This window comes from Hetaerina americana, unplaced genomic scaffold, assembly GCF_022747635.1.
Source record: "Hetaerina americana unplaced genomic scaffold, ioHetAmer1.1.p SCAF_6, whole genome shotgun sequence".
In the NCBI taxonomy this organism is placed as follows: Eukaryota; Metazoa; Arthropoda; class Insecta; order Odonata; family Calopterygidae; genus Hetaerina; species Hetaerina americana.
Genome location: NW_027287205.1, coordinates 49,622,412 through 49,644,693, shown reverse-complemented (window position 1 = coordinate 49,644,693; position 22,282 = coordinate 49,622,412). Strand labels below are relative to the sequence as shown.

The 22,282-nt window shown below is 36.9% G+C and overlaps 3 protein-coding genes across 4 annotated transcripts in view; 1 reads left to right on the top strand and 2 right to left on the bottom strand.

Moving 5' to 3' along the window:
* EndoA (SH3 domain containing GRB2 like, endophilin-A) overlaps positions 1-11,134 on the bottom strand; it is a 339,179-nt gene extending 328,045 nt beyond the window's left edge. For both annotated transcript variants that reach the window (XM_071594195.1, XM_071594199.1), the window contains exon 1: positions 10,996-11,134. The gene's annotated coding sequence lies outside the window, so the exon portion shown is untranslated. The remainder of the gene's footprint in view (positions 1-10,995) is intronic.
* A 123-nt stretch (positions 11,135-11,257) lies between these two features.
* Positions 11,258-11,908, bottom strand: mRpL34 (mitochondrial ribosomal protein L34). Its single transcript, XM_071593836.1, has 2 exons — positions 11,744-11,908; positions 11,258-11,608 (listed from the first exon to the last, which is right to left on the bottom strand). Exons 1-2 carry the CDS (start codon positions 11,776-11,778, stop codon positions 11,311-11,313), a joined length of 333 nt encoding a protein of 110 aa, XP_071449937.1. The 5' UTR covers positions 11,779-11,908; the 3' UTR covers positions 11,258-11,310.
* Positions 11,909-16,908: 5,000 nt separating this feature from the next.
* Idh3a (isocitrate dehydrogenase [NAD] subunit alpha, mitochondrial) lies at positions 16,909-20,682 on the top strand. Its single transcript, XM_071593613.1, has 6 exons — positions 16,909-17,031; positions 17,343-17,468; positions 17,547-17,719; positions 17,811-18,074; positions 18,154-18,403; positions 19,997-20,682. Exons 1-6 carry the CDS (start codon positions 17,005-17,007, stop codon positions 20,222-20,224), a joined length of 1,068 nt encoding a protein of 355 aa, XP_071449714.1. The 5' UTR covers positions 16,909-17,004; the 3' UTR covers positions 20,225-20,682.
* The last annotated feature ends 1,600 nt before the right edge of the window (positions 20,683-22,282 follow it).

Genomic DNA, 22,282 nt, shown 5'->3' with positions numbered 1-22,282 from the left:
TTCGTGTGGCCATAAAATTATTCGTTTTGGATGGATTAACCCAAGAGGAAATTCATCCGAAGTTGACATAAATGCACGGGGACTCTGCTCCTTCAATATCAACCATTAAAAAGAGAGCAGCTGAAGTTCACCTTGGTCGCAAAACCCTCGAAATTGACCCACGCGAAGGGCGGCCAAAAGCCGCTACCACACCGATACGTCGTGTTATTGCCACACAGAGTTGATATATCACTTATTACAAATTTTACATACAATGGTTTGATACGTAAACTAATTACAGGTTAATTTTTCAAGTATTACAAAATAATTCCAATTTTATCTAAATGAAATTAATTAGTTTACTTCAAATTACAAAAAAACGAATTTAACCTACCGTTTTTATTCAATTATTCCCGGCTCAACTTTGTGGAAGTTCATGTTCATTAAATGAAGAAGGCAATGTATCTTTCCACTGTTCTTTAAAAAGATACATAGTGTTCTTCATTTAATGAACATGAAATTCCACAAAGTTGAGCCGGGAACAATTGAATATTTTTAAAACACAAGTATAGCGAAAAGGCCAAACTGACCATCAAATACAGGGTGGCATCTTTAAATATCTACTTCTATAGCAGATGCATCAATCTTGGACTCATCCCGAACTACGTCAACTTGAACACCAACAGCGACTCCTTAGCGGCGAGGCACGCAGTCCGAGGAGCACAGAGAGTATGGGCGAAAAAAGAACTGCAAACCTGGTACGCAAGGAGAAACAGCATCAACCAATACAGATTCCTGTTACACACGGATCTGTGCCAAGAGCTAAGTTGGATTGAATGTACGTTATTGGATGACTACGTTCGACAAAAAAGCAGTGAAATTGCGCCCAAAAAGAGGTTAGTCATCTGTGATAAAATTAACCGTCTTGAAAGGTTCAAGCGTTCCTCAAAAAAGCCCACAGCGGAAGCTACACCATCCGTCTTTCACAACACAATTGTTAACATGTCAAATGTAGAACTTGATATCGAGCACAAACAATTAATTAATCATGGTTTTGAATACGTCCCGAACATTCCAATCGGAACAAAATAATTGGAAAATTTAGCCGTGGATTGTGAAGTTGCACTAAGGAAGAAAGTCATCGGTTTAAAGGCGATCATAACTAGGAAGTTTGAATCCTTTGTCACTGTGGACTTCCCTAAAAGTAGGTTTTATTCTCAAGAGCTAACTTCGATCATCTCGTGTGAAAATTTTGGGAAAGACAACAATCTAATCGTTGAAAAAGCGGACAAAGGCAACACAGTGGTGGTGATGAAGAAAAGTGTTATGACTTCATCAACAGTGAAAAAATTGTGAAACTCCCATATGACCCCACCACGAAATTCCAAAGAATAGTTATGAAGTTTTTAAAAACCACCCTCAATATCCTAAAACAAAGTGATATTTACAAAGCAACGGTGATGAATCCGAGTGCTCCCAGATTTTCCGGCCTTCCTAAGATTCATAAAGTAAATAAACCAATGAGGCCAGTGATTTCCAGTGTATCCTCCCCCACGAGGAAACTAGCCTCTCTTTTGAACTCCATCTTCACAGAGTTGACAAATTTCCAATCTAAGTTAGGAGTGAAAAATTCCAGTGATTTCTGTGCACAGCTCCCCAAGAAATGTCCCCCGCCCTCCAAACATATCCTAGTGTCATTTGATGTCAAAAACCTACTTACAAATATCCCGGTCAAGACCCAACAACCCCCCCCCCCCACTTGAACCCACCCATCACTTTTCCTGACGCTTAACACCCCTCTCCCCCTTCCAATCGAGTGGTGATTCATAAGCAGTGGTTTGAAATGGCTACAGGATCAGCAACCCCATGGTCATACATCCACGAGGGCAGGGGTAAAGATTCTCTCCCTCTAAAGTGGATCTATCTTCCGTAAGGTTAACAATGTATGACCTCCATTGCACTCGGTCCGGAGTATCTTCTTTCATTTGCCGGTAACTTCATACCAATTCTTACCACATTCAGCATTCCAATCCTGCTCCTCCCCCTTCCAGTCCTTCCTTCCATTTAGTTATATGTCTCTTCTCAGCAAGTAATTTCAACATTATACATGCCCCCACCCTGAAGTCTTTCTCCTTCTGATTGCCCTCGGCAGTTTTCATCCCTTTCGTATTCTCATAATTATTTCCTCTCGTTCTATCAGTTTACCTTAACTTAAGCATTCTTCTCCACAAACATTTTTTTAAACCTTTCAGGTACCTTTCATCATTCTTTTTAAACGTCCTTGTGTAGCTGTTATAGGGCACCACACTTAAAATAAACATTTAGTGTACTTCTTTCTCAGTTCTATTCGAAATCTAATTGCTAAGTCCAGTCACCTTTCCAAAAGTCTCCTTACCCATAGGACACCTCATTCTTATTTCCTTCCAATAGCTTCCATCCCAAGTTACTAAGCTTACCAAATACTGACATGGGCGAGATTATGCTCCGTAAAACTGCTGACCCCACAGAGAAGAACTTCTTAGCATGAAAAAGAACGATAGCCAAAGAGAAGAAAGCGGCGACTTGCAGGGTATAGTGTATACATAGAAAACATAAATAGAGTCGGAGCACATGGGAGACTAAATAGTTTTAGCAAAGATGACAACATCCGAATACCAAGGAGGAATATTAGAGGCCTAAGAAGAAAAAACCGGTAGAACGAAAAGAATTCTCAGAGATCGGAATGCAATCATCGGAGGAAAGAAATAAAAGGTATAGGAAAATGCGGATTGGAAAGAAACAAGGGAAGGAACAAGAATAGTAAAATTCTGCTCATATTCTAGATTACCACAGGTAAACACCATATTAAAAACCAAGGCATATGTAAAACTGGAAGCAGAGAACCATATTAATTTAGCTACACTCTTAAGATTGATCAATGAACGAAGTCGTAGTCTTAGGCGCCCAAGTATCATCAGTAACATTTAAAAATCCTGGAAAATACCTGGATTACAAAGGAAATACTTGAATCAATAGAATACAGAAGAAATTAAACTCTACAAATGAAGAATGGCGATAGCTTAAATTAATTGGAAATAAGATTAGCCCGAAAATAAGGAAAGCCAAAGATGGGTGAAGAATTAATGCGAGGAATTGCAAAGCATTCTCGCTTCAAGAAGGAATGGCTGAGCTAATTCTAAATATTCAAGACACTTAACGATAAGTGAGATGAAATTAAATCTGATGATAGATGAGTTAAAAGGTGGAAAAAGCACTTGGAACAGCGCTACAATGCAAAAAAAATGTTTACACGAATGACTGAAGAGAAAAAAATTGATAGAACAAGACAATGAAGAAATATAAATGGAGCCAATTTTGATGACGCAATTAAAGACTCATGAGTAAATGAGGCGATGGATTCGATAATATCATTTCGGAACTAATTGAAAATTTGGAAGAGATAAGAAGATATAGACATAGTAATCGTCAGCAAAGAAACTAACTGACTTATTGTCAACCGTTAGTGGGACAACGGACCAACCAGGGGGCCTAAAGAAGATCTAAACAGGGTGCCTAATGCTAAAAATAAAATATATAATGTGAAAATTTCTGGGCCATCACACAGACAGCACAACTGACTGAGGGGAATGATAAACAAAAAAAGAAGAGTATAACGACTAGTTGGAAACCAATTCGGATTTATAAAGAAAAAGGAGCACATGAAAATTTATTTTAGCCCTTAAGCTTCTTACGGGAAAGAAGATGGAAAAAGGAACAAAGAACTTCAATGGCACTCATGGATTTAAAGAAAGTATTCTATTAAGCCAACTGGAACAAAATACTACCAGTGTTATACAAAAGAGTTATATAAAAGAGTTGTAATAGCTTTAAAAAAAATAGCTTCTATTAAAACTATAATAAGCAGTAAAGAAGCGAGAACAGAACGTAACAAGGATATGTAAGAACATCAGTTATTTTCAAAGCCATCACCTATGTCACTAAATGAAAATAAAGATAATGGGGGAAGGAATCTGGGCACAAAGATAAAATAAACAGCATTCTGCGAATGGAAGACGATATAATTGTAACATCAGAGGAAGATAAGCACCTAAAGAGGAAAAAGTGGGGAAAATAGCACCTTGAAAATAACGACATAGCCAAGATAATGGTCTTAAGCAGAAGGGCAGAACAGCACAAATATAAAAATGAGCATTAAAATTATTTCACAATATTTATCTATTGGAACAAAAGAGAGACAATTTTATCAATAACAAACACATGGACACCTTCAGCAGAAGAGAACAAGCTAAAATGGCCTTCTATAAGAAAGAATCAACCTGAAGCACCTCTAAATTAGATAATATTTCTTCAAGACGCACTAATGGCGTTATTTTTCTGATGAATGCAGAACAAACACGTAGGAAACAGCAGAGAAAAGCTGCTTTCAGTAAGAGAACGCGGTTCTTCAAAAGATAAAGAAAAAATAGAGTGACTACCGTAGACGTTCTACAAGTGGAAGAAAAACATGTCCTAAGAAACCAATCCGTAGGAGAGGGGATAAATTCACCGTATTAGTAAAAATATTTTGAGACGAGATTATTTCCCAAAAAAGACTACTTCCGAGCGAATGAAGAAAATCATATAGGATGACCCCTGATGTGATACACGAAAGAGATAATGTAAGGCGTGAAAGAGATGAAAAATTCACACGATGATATTATCGGACACCACAGTCGAGAATACAGTTCGAATGAATACTATACACTTCTTAGGGTAGATCACTATATATGACTATCGTGAACTTCTTTAGCATTTTCGTACGACATGGAAGCTGCCTGTCCCACGCTGTTTTTACATCCAGCTCCTATTTGTTTCTAACATCCTTCATATCGATTGAACTGTCCTTGTTTTTCTTCCATCTTCCCTTTTTACCTAAAATTCTGCCTTTATCGCAGCCGTCAAGATTACGGTACTCTTCGAAACTGCGCTATTTGTTTTAAATAGGCCCTTGAGTGCTTACAGCGATTATCTGGAAGAGGTGAAGAGCACAAACGCCTTTTGTATTAACACAATTCAGACAAAGGGTAAAATGTCCGGTTTCCCTATGGATTCAATTTGATGAATATACAACGCTATCGAAATGAAAGCTAACGAATAGCTGATAGCAAAAACATTGGTCTTTTCGATAAGCCAGTATTCCTTCCGATGAAATGTTTAAAAAAAAATAGCTTTCCAAATAACTGAGAAAAATTATGCTTTTTAAATAAAATGCCATTGATGCTTGTCACGCAGAGTAGCAAAGATTTCGAACTCATGCGAGATAACCATCAATAACGCCTTTTCCTGAGTTTCTCATTTAAATTTATTCATGCCTGAATATTCATTTAAACAAAATCATTTGACATATGGCTACTTATTGCTGCGTAAAGTCAATACAATTCTACACTGCAATACCTTTCCGAAGGAGTTAAAAGTAAATGTATGACCACGACGGAGGTGTTTAAGTAAATGTACTACAACGACTATTTACTAATGAGTATTTGGCTTGTATTGAACTTAGGCTTACTTTTAATGATGCTAGCAACTCTTTTTAAGTCACTTCAATTTCAAATAGCAAAGCCGTTTTCCCTTATCCATGGCAATTCCATTTCTTTTTTTATCTAGCGCGTTTCTTAGAAGACAAGGACTACTTGGCTACGGCTCGTGGGAGAAACACAAAATTCCTTAACTTCCATCGCTCATTCCAACTCTTCCAGAACCTTACGGCAACCAATTAGTTTCCGCATACTTTCCCAGAGCGCAAAACGAGTGCACCGGATTATGAACCACGTTATTTGACTAACTTTCACTGAGGTAATGCCTATGAGCATGATAATTACTGCTCTCACATACGATCTAAGGAGGTTAAGCTTGTTCTGACTGTACATTTATTTGAGATAACTCAAAATCTCGCACTGCCCACGGATACGTTTGGATATAACCACCTATGCAAAATATTCAATTAAATATGTCCAACCCATAAATTATCCATAGTTGGACGCAAATATCCCTAAGACCTTAAAGCCTTAGTTACACGAATGCATTTATCTTGAAAGTTTTCGCGGGATTTTCAGTTACGACATCTTTATTGGTCTACTCGGCAGTGTGCTCAAACTTTTAAAGTCACATTATTTTTTGGAGTATGCACCCATTACACCCAAAGCACCTCAAACGAGATGAAAAGCATTTGACAACACTTTTCACAGGAGAATTTAAGGTACAAGTGTTTGTGGAGTTCTCTTCAATGATTTATATCCCTCAACACAAACAGCTGATGGGAAGGAAATAATTTGAAACCCAAATTACATTCATATGAGAGACATCTACGAGAAGTCAAGGTAAACGGACGGTGAGAGACCGATTAATGGAATCAATTTTCCCGCGCCCTGTTTGTGAGCACAACAAAAGAAAACATCCCATAAGACTATTCTAATTACCTTCCAAGCCTTCTTTAAGTTTCTCTAAGCAACCTCCTCTCTTCCCCACCAGCACCTATTTGTCTGCTTTTCTTTCCGCCCATTTCTCTTTCTTCCGCCCTACTCTCTTTCCATTCAATCCGCGTACACGCCGAAAGACAAGGGTGAAGAGTACAGATACAAACATCCGTTTGAAAAACTTTTAAAATTCAAAACAAAATTGACGTCTTATTTCTATAATATGCTGAGATATGGAATCAGCACGGTGCCCATTAAAAACTGTGAATAAAAAAATCACGCACAATTCCCAATAGCAATACCTTTCCCGCGCGTCAATTGGAACACTGTTTCGTCATATAACCTCCTGGAGGTCCTCTATATAATTTCTTAAGACTATGTCAATAAAATTAAAGATATTAAACGTAGAACTGATAATTTTAAGATGGCATTTCTCCCAAGAACTATAAGGGATCAGAATAACATTATCCGACCGCGACAGGTAGGGAAGGTATTTTGGGTCGAAAGTAGTCTGGCGAGTCTCACCCCATGCCACACACCCTAGCGGTGGCTTGCAGGATGTAACATATAAAACTCACCCCGCGGAAGAGACATACGCACACAATTCCGTTCTGCGTCAGCTGTTGTTGTTGAACTGAAGCCGAAAGAAATTCAAATATAAGAACGCGAAGAACGAACACCAAAGCCTAAACAAATAAACAGAAGCAGGCGTAACTCAGTGGAATTCTTTCGTATAAAAATGAGTCGCTTTGTTTTACGCTGATGCTTCGTTGTTAACGACTCCGGCTTTGTCGCGTCCACTACCCTCGGTATATCACGTCACGATACCCGAGCCGTAAATGATTAAATATCAGCGAAAACCTATTATCTGTAGAGAATAAATTGAAAAATAGATGTCACGGTCTACCCACTATGATATCCAACGATGGTAATGCGGGTGATCAATTATTGGCAATACCTCGAACAACTTATGCTAGTAATTATACTCTTATGACTTGTCTGGTAGTATAAAACAAGCGCTACCCTATTGACGAATCAAAACTGATGGCATCTTTGACGTCCGCTGTAATGGTGTGTACGGATGAAATGACGCCTTGTGAAACGGGGAGGATCGAGAGCGCCGACCAACTGATATCCTTGGCCCTGTCACGCATTCACCCTCTCTCACTTAGCGCACAGGTCCTTGTGCAGTCAAGCGCAGTTTTTTATAGGTCGGTGATGTGTCAAAAGCTGCGTCAGCTGCTTAAGAAGTGGAAGGCTGCGAAGTCCCTTCGACTTACCAAACGATATTATGTTCACAAGCGTACAAGTTCAGCTGAAACGATTTCAGTTAAAATGTACGAATTCCCTCGTCCAACGAAGCAAAATCTCCACGAATGCGGAGGGCACTGCCGAGCAGCACGCTAGCAAAAAATCATTTGAAGACCTAAGTGTTAATATTTTAGGGGTGACGAAGATCTTTGACAGTCAACAAAAGCGTTGCTACGGACGGCATGAATGTTGCCAATGAAGCAGGAAGTAGTGTTAAGGTTTTGAGTGGTACATTACTTTCATTTTAACGACTACATTTTTACCGGTAAACCCAGGAGCGCTAAAAGGTCCATTATTAATCGGAATGGCCTTTGAGCCAACATGAATGCTGAATGTAAATAGATCACAGGTGATTATGCGAATGATGAGTATGGAAGTATCTTTCACCAGTTAAAGGAATTTGAATGCAATACGAGAACAGGAATACTGTCTTTTCAATTGTCGCATCACACTCGATAAAATAACCTATGCATATACTTCATAAAATCATTAGAACTTATTTAAAATAAAATATAACAATATGATCGTTTGAAATGAGACTCGAAATATCCGTCAATACAATATCCTAGAAAACATTATGCACGAGTGTTTCACGTTCTTAAAGGATTAAAATATTTCGATTTCGAAGACGACGAGATATGTGCTAGTCAAAGAAAATTTTTTTTCTCGCTACCTTCTTCGTCGCCTGAATCTAAACCTCTGTCGCAAGTACGTAAAAGTGAGCTTTTAGCAGCTTGTCTTCTTTTCCCTGGAGGTAAAGGGTCCTTTATGAGTATGGGTTCGTTATAATTCCTCTATACACCTTGGGTCTGGCATGCCGCCACCTGGTGCAAATATATCAACTGGACACGCCCTCTCTCGCGTAAACTGTTTGTAGAGAGCCGACACTTGTTTCTGCGTACTTAGTCCATGCAGACGCGGTTGGTGGGGCGGATGGAACACCTGTAAACGAAGTCGACTCGTTGTGACTCAGTGACCTAATGACCGACTGAAAACCACGAACTTCTGCCAGTGGGTGATGTCAAGCACTTTCAGAACAATTAACAACACTACTCTCCCAAGCCGAAGTAACCTTGCACATATTCTTTCCGTAGACAATTTTACCGCAAATCCTTACGGTCTCCTTTGAAAGTCAAACCACCCCGTCAAACCTATTTCCGAGCAGTCGAAGCTAGATGACCTAATAGCGCAAGGGGCCCATCGAACCTATTGGATGAAGGCAGGAAATTATCACACCAACGAGGAAGATTTGAATCACACAGTAAGTAAAAGTTGTCGAAAGTTTGACGCAAATCAAAGGTTTTCCAGGATGTCTCCTGAAGAGGGGCCATAATGGTCAAAACCAGGGGTCAAATGGCGAACCCGCGTGCTTCGCCTGAAATGAGAAAACCTCCAGACAGCAATGATTCTGTGATTATTTTTTAACCAGTGCGGTATAATCTTCAAACATTGCCGTCGCATATCCTCGAACGTTCTTGTAAGAAACTAGGAATTTGCAAAATGTTATTTTTAAGAAAGCGTTGCAATCAACGAAAATATTTAATACTATAATGCACAGAGGAGTTAAATACTTAATGATAATTATAAAAACAGTTATATGAGTAAAAACCTCTTCCCACAATGTCTTATATAAGTATTTATTACTCAGTATGACATCTAGACCTGGCCACTCAGCAAATATCTACTCATTGAATTACACTATTTGAACCCATGGTGGAGAGCATTTTCCCAGAAACGATTAACAAGTGAATCATGTTTTTGTAAACTTCCTCAGCCTCGTTGAATTCACCAATGAAAAGTCACTCTCGTTATCTCTAATATAATATATGAATGAACTGTCAAGTGGCCTTGGGAAACGAATATCGGCGATGCCTTAGGGGTTACTTGGTCAGGAAGGGGAAGGTACATTAAAAAGCTTTTTTTTAATCCTACCACAATGACGAAAGCCAAAACCCAGCGCCGAATCGGGCAATAAATGATTGTACATAATCGAGACATTTTATAACCATCCAATACCTCAGCCTTCTATAATACTATCAGTAAAAAAAGAAGGGCTCTTTCCAGAATGGTATCCTTAATGTCTAATACGAAAATATTATTATTATTCTAACACGCTTTCGATGAACGGTTATTTTTGAACGATTTTCTTTATAAGAAGTAAAAGTTTCAAAGCTTCTTGTACGGTCTTATAATTATTACAAAGGTTAGAAATAACAAAGTGGAACGCACTATGATGATGGTACAGCTTATAAAATGCCTACTTAATAAACTCTCGTGAATTTCACACATTTTTACCAGAGATATCGGAAAGCAACTCACAACGCGCCGAGGAAGTAAACCCGAAAGAAAATGTGGTCATTCCATCTTAGCAACAAGAAGGTGGAGAAAAATTAAAAGTTAGACATTTCGGACATTCATCAAGAATTTGCACATAGGGATTCAGAACTCACTCTTCATTCAGCACTCTGACTTGTTTCCTCGCAGCAATTGGTTGGGCGGGAACTCCATTTACTCAGGCTACATGGAGGGGAATGAAACGGAGGGCAAACCCATACGAGCTGAATAAATGACCAATGGTTAATGGATAAATCGCTATGAAACCACCATTACGAGGAGACAAAATTCCGATGCATGGAAGGTGCACGCAATTTCTGTGCGACACTAATTACAATTCTTTTTCGACGTGCACACGCTAGGAAGTGTACATCTTTCCCTGAAATCTGAAAGTATTTCCCTTCTTAAGCAATTCCCCGAGTCAATAAGCCAAATGAGGTACATGTGTCACTAAATTCACAGCAATCTCTCCACTCAAAGCCAAGATGATGTCATATTTACCGATCTCCTTCGTTGTCTACAGATACATTGCAGGAAACTAGAAGCATAGCGATAACAATGCACTCAAAATTTGAAACAAAGTATGAAATGTTCTAATTTATCGAAAGATATATGAACGAGTCGTGTATAAATAGGATTAAACATTTGGCATGAAACAACCATTACAGCGAAATTAATTTCAACTTTTGGCTTTTTCGCGATAGAAACCGAACTACACATAGAAATTGTTTATGCTAGATACCAATACTCGATCACCTGATAAACTCAGAATTGCACCAAACGATTCGAGTCTTCCTTCATCACTAGCACAAGCAGTGGATTTTGGAGCCAAAATTTCTGCTCCGTGACACCATTTTATCTATTCAAAATATGAAATTGTCACCAAGACATACTCATAAAAAATAACCAGAGTACTCACAGGAAATAGATGACTTCCTCGACAGAAACGCCGACTAATTATTCCACAGCACCAAAGGAAAAAACATCAATGGAGAAAAAAAATACCGATACAGCGAAGCACTTCCTACCCACCGAGATTCAATGGTACAAGCATTAGGAACAGCTCTTGTTTTTCTCTCGCTTCCCAGAGCCACCGCCAATGGCGCATCAATGTACACAGGTGGCGACAACTACCGGTACAGTTACTATTAACTAATATTATCAAAATAATTCGAAATAAATTTACTGATACAAGTTTTATTAAGAAGTCAAATTCTACATCCGCATAACAGATTTAGTGTGACAGAACATGCCTTCCTTTCAATATTCTCCTCATTAATATTTTACGGCCGGCTATAGTTGACATTCTTTTACGCCAACCATGACGCTGTATTCTCTTGCGTTCATCTGGCCTAGGAAAATGAATCCTTACGTTGCTCCTCACAGACGTTATTCCAAATACGTTAAAAACTTTCAGAAATAAGTTGGGTGCAGTGAAAGATTGCAAAGCTTTACTTTCACACGACAACTTATTCACTTGTTCTTTCATAACACAATGAATGCCTCGGGAAAATAATGAGTCACACACCATTCTGAAACAAAAATGGGAGGTGTAGACGATGATGTCAAGCAAGGAAATAAAGCGTACCCGAAGCTCATTGTGGAACAATTTACTTCATTACACTGGGCCCGGTACCTCAAAGTCAATGGCAAAATATTTTACTTACTTAGGCTTCAACAAACTGGCGAGAAGAAAAGCCATTTTACATTTGGATTTTATGGTTAAGCTGGAGTACCACACAGAACTCGAAGGGCTTCAAGCAGTTAATTCATTAATGTTAATAAACATTTACTGGGAAAAATCCAAATTCTTCCCTTCTGAGTTCGCCAATTATATTACGATGCTATACTGTTATTTTACTTCTTATTGCTGTGTTCTGTAGGTGTCACTAGTACGCACTTTAAGGATTTAAGAGGTAAATTAGAAGCATTATAAATAGTCATTGCTTAAGATGTACTGTGAAAAGAATCTTATAATTAAAATCCTATGATATTTTGACTTAAATAACAACAATATAACAAGGATATTTGTACCCAGAAATGAAGATGGCTGACTAAATAGACTACCTGAGTAAGGTTAAGCAGAATTTATTCTGAAGAATTCAGGGGAAAATTCCTAGAACTTTTTCGTGAAATTAGTTTAAATAATCTTTCATCCACTCACGGTTAGATTCAAGCAAAAAACAACCTTTAATATAATTTGAAACTAATTGACAAGATGATGTAGATTTGTTCGAGCAACATGTATAATTCTCTGTGAATTATTTTAATAGTTAAGTAGTTCTTGATGAATGATAAATAGGAATCATTTTCCAAGCAAAAAAATTTCATAGTGCTCTGAAGAAATGTTGGTGTTTGTAATTGCATGGATAAAACGGACCCGATTCAATATTAATATGTAAGGATTTAATATGAAAGCCATATAGCTTGTCAATAATGCTTCCAGTGTGTTAGCATATTCTTGAATGTTGATGTCTTGATGATGATTCTTAAAACAGCAATGGAATGAGAGAACAAACCTTGCTTCGGGATTTTTACCCATTATTCGAAAAAGTGAATGTTACAATGTGCAAAACTCTTGTGAAGGAAAAGGGCTCCGCACATTCTGAGGCAAAATATTTTGTTACCCTATTTCATTTCGGTACATTGGGAAGGAAATGACAGGAACAGTCTAATAGGCCATCGCAGGGCCATTATGATTCCCACAGGGAAAAATTGACCATACTGACCAACATTTCTTAGCTTATTTATTAAATTTGTTAGTTTGTTCCACAAATATCCAAATACTCATATGTGTTCATTAGGAGTAAGAGGGCAGGCTAAAAAATGGTTTCATTCCTATCTCAAAGACAGAGAACAAATGGTAGAACTTAATATGATTATCTCAAATCCCCTTCCTCTAGTTTGTGGTGTACTCCAACACTTAATTCCCATCCTTATTCTGTTTTTAGTTTTCATAAATTGCCTACCTGAATATCTCGTACAAAATGGACCTGCCATAATTGCAAATGACAAAAATATTATAGTGACAGTTGTCAACTGAGAATGGCGCAGAGTTATTCAAACCCCAGAGGTTTCATTATGATGGTTGAAATTAAAATTAATTCTAAATATTGATGAGAGAATATTCTTAGACTTTAATTACTCTAATAAAAAGATGGTACCAATAAGTATAACAATTAGATGTAATTCCTATTGAGGGAGAACATCATACTAAATTTCTATGCATTTGTATTAATTCTAATTTGTCCTGGGAAGAACTTATAGCAAAACTAAAAAGAAAATTATGCTCGCTATGCTATTCATGTTCAAGCTAAATTTACATACTTGGATGTTCTTCAGCTTAATTGTTATGTGTGTATACACTCAAGGATTACATTGGGAATTCTTGTATCAAATGTAAAAAGTGTATCAGATACAGAAAAGAATTTGATAATAATAATCTAAACATTTTGCCAGTACCATGCATATATGTGTGTGTGTGTATGTATATATATATATATATATATATATATATATATATATATATATATATATATATATATAAAACAAGTATTTTTGTAGGCTATCTTTTACACACATATTAATACATAGATGATTTGTCGAAGTAACATGGCAGTGTTGAATAAAAAACTTGGACAGCAACAAACAATATAAGGACACATAAAAAGAACACTCACACGTTATTTCTTAATAATTTCGATGGAATTTAGCTCCGTCTTCTTTGGAAGGAAGAGAATTACTCAATACTTGAGTACTTCTCTTTCTTCCCAGGAAGACGGAGCTAAATTCCATCGAAATTATTAAGAAATAACGTGTGAGTGTTCTTTTTATGTGTCCTTATATTGTTTGTTGCTGTCCAAGGTTTTTATTCAACACTGCCATGTTACTTCGACAAATCATCTATGTATTAATATGTGTGTAAAAGATAGCCTACAAAAATACTTGTTTTATAATATTAGTGAATATATGGAATATAACATGTAATAACTTTGTTTTTGCCTTCAAATCTGTGTATTGTATTTTAATCATTTTGTTTATTAAAACTTCATTCATACTTTAATAGTTATTTCTTCTGTTATGTGCCTTTTTTGTGTTGCCCCCCATGCGAATGACTATTGCCTATGGGCAAATAAAGATACTATTACTACTCAGTATTTTTTTCAACATAGTCCTCCTTTTTAAAATTTAACCATTATGATTCTCATTTTACTGCCAAAAACAGTTTTTCAAACATTTCTTCCGTAACCTTTTGCTTTCATGGAAATCATTACAGTTTAAAGCTACTGCACTTGTGTACCAGCTTGAGGGCCCAGGTCTGAATCCCAGATGTAGCATGATTTTTCATTGGTATCCTAATATCACTGAAAAATCCCACCACATGCAGGGATACTACTTGCGGTGCTATGTAAAGAGTACTTTAAGCTGGGCATGACATCCATTGTATGGGACATTTAACTGAGTCACCCCTTGGTATCTAATATTACAAAGTAGGTTAATGCTGATGTCAGGTCTCCTTCAGCCCTTGTTCTATTTCCTAAATATCCTACTATGACCAGATTACCCACTTCTACCACATGATACAAATGACCTTAGCTGTCAGTTGCCTCCCGTAATAACTACTACTACTTTGTTTTTATCCAGAAAGGATAGTTATATTTTTTTAAATTTACAGTTATGTTCATGGAGATGCCATTTGAAACCAGTTTCAAACTATGATTGTGAAAATTGACACATTTAGAAGATATTAATGTTCAAATGGACTGAATCACACAAGCAAGCAAGTTGAGGATAATCTGGTTGTCAATAGAGAGGAGGAGGACATAGAGCTAGAAATCTAGACCAGACTATTGTCCTCTGAGCACTTTGACCTCAATAAGTTCACTATTGATGACAATGCCAGCATTCTGTCTGTCTCCCACTGAAGGAAGAGACTCCTACTATGTATATGTATGCTGTAAAGAAGTCTCTTCTCCCATAAAAGGCAATGAGAAGCAATGGTTGTTGGAGAGTATATTCTTTCTGTGCAATAGACAGGGGTGCTTCTGAGCTGCTTCCCCAAGGTTACGAACTTGCAATACTTGCATACTCCAAGGAAGAAGTAGCTTTAAGATTCACTTGAAACAGGAGCACTTCAGAGAGGGTGAAAAATGAGGGCCATCACCCTGAATTATTTTTTCCGAGGATCAATAAATATACCCACCAAGGAATTGGGGTCTTTCACATTCTGTGCAAGAGAAAAATGAGAATGTTCAAGACCCCAATGAGAGTGGTGTCTTCCTGTTAAAGGTAATCCACTAAATGGTGATGCACTATAGGTTTTACTCCGGTCAGATGTGAAATGAATGTTATTGAGAGATTGATCTTCCGAATAAGATTTACAGCGTAACCAAGTGACCATCAGCACTTAAGATAGAAGTGTAAGTACAGCACAGACTGGAACAAGCCTGACCTTTTCAATTGACTATTTGACAATTGGGTCTTACTTTGTACTATTGTGCTGAAGTCTGTTCTGGAGAAGGTTTGCACAGCCAATATGGAGCAAAGTAGGTACTATTCCATGTTGAGAGATAGTTAAAGAGAACATAACATATAGATTGATAGCAACTTGCCAGAGATGAGGTACGACCTCAGATCTCTTGATTACAAAAATTCTGGATATTAGAGGGCATGATTGATTCAGCTCTCACCCATCATCAGGAAAATCTCTCACCTAAAATTTTTATTATGCACTTATTTGTTTGGTTTTAACCTTAGCGCTCATATTTAAAAGTAATGGAAATGGAATTCACTGAAGTGAGAATGATGAGCAAAATAATTAGAAGGTAAAAGATAAGGAATGACTACATTTGAGACGCAGAAATTCATGGAGAGGTACAGCAAAGAATGTGTTAATAGTTTGGATATTGCAAGTGGAAGATTGAAGAATATTTTGGAAAATATTTGAGAAGTTGTAGGAAAGAGGAGACCCGCATAGAGGTTTAATAATAAGGTGGTAGAGGAATATGAGAGAGAAAGGGTGGAAGAGAGAGGAAGCTATAAACAAGAAATGGAAGAGCAGGATCAGAGATGGCAGAATGCTGATGCTCAGGCTGAAAACGAGATAGAAAAGAGTGTGTGTACCTACGGTTGGTATTGCTTTTTTCATGGAAACGAGTTTTGCAGAAAGGAATACGATGGTTATGAAGGGATAATGATTACTTTTCTTGCTTTATCTGAAAAAGATAAGTTAACTATTTGCGGTGGATAGAAAAATAATGGAGTGAGTCATTCGTAATTGTATAAATACCTTAGGGAACCGAATGGAGATTATAGCCAAAGTATCATAGGTTTGATGGCCATTAACGATGGCAAACACAATTATAGCGAGGTAATATTATGACAATTTAGTAGAAAAATAACCTTTTCGGGCTCATGCCGGCAATGTGCACATTAAACAATCTACCATACTTCAATTACTAATGCTTCGCCAATGTATACGTTTTTCTTGGAAGGCTTTCATTGAATTACTAGAGCTACCGCGAATCTTCAATATTAGCTAAGCAACCATAGTTAACCTTTCCTTCATAATTGGTGTGTTCGGAATAATAATCATTCATATTAGCACATCCATTCAGAGAATATGTTTAAATATACAGATATGTTTGCGCAATTTTTGTGAGGTAATTTCTCCAGTCGGCGGGGTAATCTTTCACATTTTAGGGTTTTAGCGTTGGGGACAAAAAGGGTGTTCAGTCAAGTTTTCATATTTATCCTGAAAAACTGGAATATATTAACAGAACGATGATCAACATGATTGCTAGTTAGGTGGATGATACTATCCATTGACCCCATTATTACAACCTTGCGAGGTCGCGATAGCGGATGTTTTATAGCCATCGGCTAGTATGCGTAGTCTGCAACAAAATAGGGATCTCTACTATTCAACATGGCCGCTCAGTTCATCAGGAAAGTGGTAGGTCTTTCCTTAAAATGAGTTTTAACTGATTAATGTTTCTTTAATTCAGCTTTATTAAGTTGAATACAAATTCTTAACGCCGTTATCCATTGGGAAATAAGTTTAGAGGTTTTGTTCGCCTCATTTATATAAATTTCTCATCGTCTTATCCAATGCGTCGGAGTCATGGTTTTTCTAGTTAAGGACGGGTTCATTTATGTTAATTCTTCTCATTTTGGTTCATCCCACACTTTTCTTATCAGAGGTTAATTCAGCGAATTTTGTTTATTGAATGGTGAAATTTATGAAGGTACTTGCTAAAATTTCAGGTATCTTCCTCACTACCCCTAACGAGGAGTTACAGCGCTGAAGTTAAGAAAGTAACCTTAATTCCTGGGGATGGTATTGGGCCTGAAATTTCTGCAGCTGTTCAAAAGATTTTTGCTGCTGCTAAGGTATGATCGATTTGAGATGGTAAGCTATTATTCTGTAAATTTGACCCATTTGAGAATGATGTGATTTTCTCTCTAAAGGTGCCTATAGAATGGGAATCAGTCGATGTCACCCCTGTGAGAGGACCAGATGGAATGTTTGGCATTCCACAAGCAGCCATAGAGTCAGTAAATAGGAATAAGGTTGGCTTAAAAGGACCCCTTATGACTCCTGTCGGGAAAGGCCATCGATCCCTCAATTTAGCATTGAGGAAGTAGGTTTATTCTCAATTATATTAGAATGATCTTTTAAGTCGGCATGTGTTTGCAAGAGGTCCTTACCATGTCTTTACAATTTCTTTTCAGAGAATTTAATTTATATGCTAATGTTCGGCCTTGCCGGTCTTTGGAGGGCTATGAAACTCTCTACAGTGACGTTAATGTTGTGACTATTCGAGAGAACACAGAGGGTGAATATTCGGGAATAGAGCATGAGATTGTTGATGGAGTGGTACAGAGTATCAAACTTATCACAGAAGATGCTTCCAGGCGTGTTGCAGAATTCGCCTTTCAGTACACGAAAGAGCATAAAAGGTCAAAGCTAACGGCTGTGCACAAGGCAAACATTATGTAAGATGTCTCCCTTAAAGCCTCTTTGTAATGTCATTGAAATGAATGGTTCATGATTATTTACTGAAATTTCTTGCAGGCGGATGTCAGACGGTCTTTTCTTGAGATGTTGTCGTGAGGTTGCAGAAAAATTCCCAGATGTAAAATTTGAAGAGAAGTACTTGGACACTGTGTGTCTGAGTATGGTGCAAGACCCCTCTCAGTTCGATGTCCTAGTCATGCCAAATCTCTATGGTGACATCCTTTCTGATTTATGTGCTGGTCTAGTGGGAGGACTGGGACTTACTCCCAGTGGAAACGTGGGACTTAATGGTGCATTATTCGAGTCCGTAAGTATACACACTGCTTAAATATTAAACTCTGCCGCTTGAGCATTAAACTCTTCATAGAATAGATTTTAATTAATTTGATCGGGTGCGATGTAGTATTATTAATTTTCATTTGCCCAGAGATCACAGTAGAAAAATACCTGGTGTATGCACATGATGTAAGGAACGTCAAAAAGGAGCAAAGACATGAAATCAGTTAATTAAGCTCAATTAAGATACATAAAAGAAATGATGCTCACAACTTACATAATGTTTGGCACAAACCCATGAAAATTAGCTGTAACATGGCATGAAATATCAATTCAGAAAAATCGTTGATTATCAACGTGAATCAGACCATGACCATTGCTATAAACTAAAAGTATGAAGGAAAGGAAACAAACTATGCAAATTTCACTTGAATAGAGATTTATTCACGATCCGGGTTTCAAACACTTAATGTCATCTTCAGGTGAGTCAGGTCATCTTCAGGTGAGTGTCATCTTTAAGTGTTTGAAACCCGGATCGTGAATAAATCTCTATTCAAGTGAAATTTGCATAGTTTGTTTCCTTTCCATCATGGATAAATTTCACAGGGTTAACCCTAATACCGTTCGGTTTGTTAAAAGTATGAACTTACTGAGCGGGAATACTGTGGAGATATTCGTCAACCGAGTAGAACATATTACACTGTAGATATCTTTTTAATTTATGCCTATAATATGCTTATAATTTTCCTTAACCATTTCTTTGATTGCAATGCATGTGCATTAAAGCCAAGGGTATTACTTGTTGAGCTTCAATCATTGCCCATTACTGCTACCAACCATAAGTGAAATCTTCTTCTGATGGAAAGACTTATGATACACGAATAGGAACTTGCCACTTGGGTTATTTTATTAATGTTTTCATTTTAACCTGGCGGTTGGACAATATTTTTTTAATTTAATCTCCTAAAACATTTGTAGAATGTGCCCGTCTTGAAAAGAGATCACTCAAACTTTGTCTAAATGTTTGATTTTATGTGGCATTGAAGCATGGCAGTCCAATGTCTGAAGAATGTCGACCCAAGTAGAAAATAAAAAAATTGAAAATGGATATGCAGTACAGGTTCAGGTGTGACATGTTTGAACCACTCCATAATTAGAGTTGCAAAAGCACTTGCAGATTTCGATGTAATTAAGTGTTGATGGCTAGTTTCAATTTACTTCATCATTTTCTATCATACAATGAAACTAGTTACAAAACTTAAATAATTGGATATTACAATGTATTTTGTGTCTTTTTGGGTGAATATTAATAATTTTTATTTAAGAGTACCAGCTCTCACCATCTCTGCATTAAAGATGAGAACATTGAACTGGAAATTCCTATTTTTCTTAAATATAAAACTTAGAAGGATGAATCATATTAATGTGAACAAAATTGGCAAACTTGGGGCTACTGGTGGTTTTCCTTTATGTAGGAAGGTTGCCAACTGGATTGGTTATATCACCATACAATTATTATGATATGACCTCGAGATGTATATTGCTTAAGTATGTTTTGAAATGTGGTCCTACAATTAAGTTCTCAAGTTGCATTATTTTAAAAGCATTGTGTGGTTCTTCCTAGGTTCATGGTACTGCCCCAGATATTGCTGGTAAAGATCTTGCCAATCCTACTGCCCTTTTGCTGTCTGGCGTAATGATGCTGAGGTATATGAATCTCAATGACTATGCTGAAAGGATACAGACAGCTTGCTATGATGTAATCAAGGAGAAAACTTATCGAACTGGGGATTTAGGTGGTAAGGCTAAGTGTTCAGAATTTACTGACGAGATCTGCAAAAAGCTGTCATAAATAGACAGATATTATCCTGTATGTCAGTGTAGTGAGATTGTGTGAGGCTTGGTGGAGTTACCATTTAGGTGGCAATTTGAAATCTACTGAGCCTATTGTAGTATCAAATGCATAGCATCTAAAATTTTAATTCTGCATAAGGACAATAATTGTTATGCTGATGCCATTTTTTTTAAAGTTGAGTGCTAATAAGCAATGTGATTGTTCAAAACTTGATAATTTTGCCAAAGGCAAATTAATTTGACCTTAGAATAGGTCAACACCATGGACATTTTGGAAAATTTTATTTGTACTTGTATATTTTTCTCATCTGATGAGGTGTCAGTATTCACATTTCAATGATATAGATCTAGGCAGTATTATTTTCAAAATATCATGGATTGTTTCTGATTAACCAAATCTTATTTATTGTAAAAATGTATGTTATGAGCTAAATAAAAAATGTGAGCCTCCAAAAAGGTCCTCTTCTTGAACCCTAATTTAATGCCTTTTCAAATTAGCAGTGAATCATTTCCTTACTGAGCATTAATGTCCATGAAGAGTTCATTTTAGGGGTGAGTTTGTAATGGTTCCTGAAAATATATAAAATTTTACCCAAAATTACTATGTTCTAATAATGTGAGTGAAAACTAGTATTATAGCCATCTTATGACAAGAAATAATCAACTATCTAGTTGGATCTACTATCCATCCACCGTCTGAAGTAATAAAATTATAAATTACTGAAATAAGAAAATGGTAAAACATTCAAATACAAGGAAGGCATGGAAAAGTGTCTTTTGGCAGTATTTATTTCACAATGGTACTCATTTTAAGGAGGAAGCCTTCTGATCATTATATAATAGGAACTGCTTAACTGCCTAAATACTGAATGCTAAGGTTACCAAGGATCAATTTGATAGACTGGTTTATATTTTAGGTATTTGCTTAACGACAAGTCTGAGAAGATTCAGCAATGCACTTGTTAATAGTACCTAGGACCAGTAGTAGTATTTAGGTGAGGCAACTGATGGCTAAGGTCATTTGTACCATTAGGGGTGGACAGGGAAGGATGAAGAGTGGCGAGAAACCCAGCGTCGGTATTAGCCTACTAAAATGAAAGGTACCAAGGGGTCCGCAGCTTAACATCCCATCCAAGGGATGGTGTACCAACTCAAAGTACCCTCCACAAAGCACCTCAAGTAGGGATTGATATACCACTGAAAAATATTCGACGCCACCTGAATTCGAACCTAGGCCCTCTGTCTTGGAAAACTTGTCTCGATCCCCTTCCCAGCTCAAAAATTGATGCCTCAGTCTTTGGTATTCAGACTGTCAACTGGAACTTCCTTCGATTAATAGCTAATTAAAACCATATAGTCAGCTGCACGTTCAAAAGAATATACTTGGAAGCTTTTGTTTTAATTCACTTCTCCCCAAAATAAACTTTTGTAATTGCTGAAAAGTTGAATTTGGTACTCTTTGGAGAGACTGATTTAGAATTTAAAATTGGGATGGTGATTTTGAGTGAATAGAATTGAGAAACTAGCATTATAGTCGTCCATTACATCATGAAGTGAATCACTAGTTGGCTCGGCTATTGATTTACACCTGGAGTAATAATGGATAAAATGGAAAACTATAAATAAAATTAAGATAGAAGTGTCTTAGTTATCCTAATTATTTCATGATGATGTTTCATTTTAATTCAAAATGCTTACTGTTCCTCAAGATTGCTATTATGGAGAAAATATTTAACTGCCTAAACAGTGAAAGAGAAAATAATAAAAACTTAGTTTTGCAATTTTCCACAATTAAAACTTTAGTTTGACCATGGTTTCGATACACTGAATCATCATCAGGTGAGGAAAAGTACAAGGGGAAGGAATATATATACCAAGCTATATTCCTTTAACTTGTACTTTTCCTCACCTGATGATACATTGTATCGAAACCATGGTCGAAATAAAGTTTTAATTGTGGAAAATTGCAACAAAGTTTTTTTATGTCTCGATTCCACAACATCACGCCTGACTATTCACTTTTCATACTGAAGGACAATATTATCAAGAACTTATT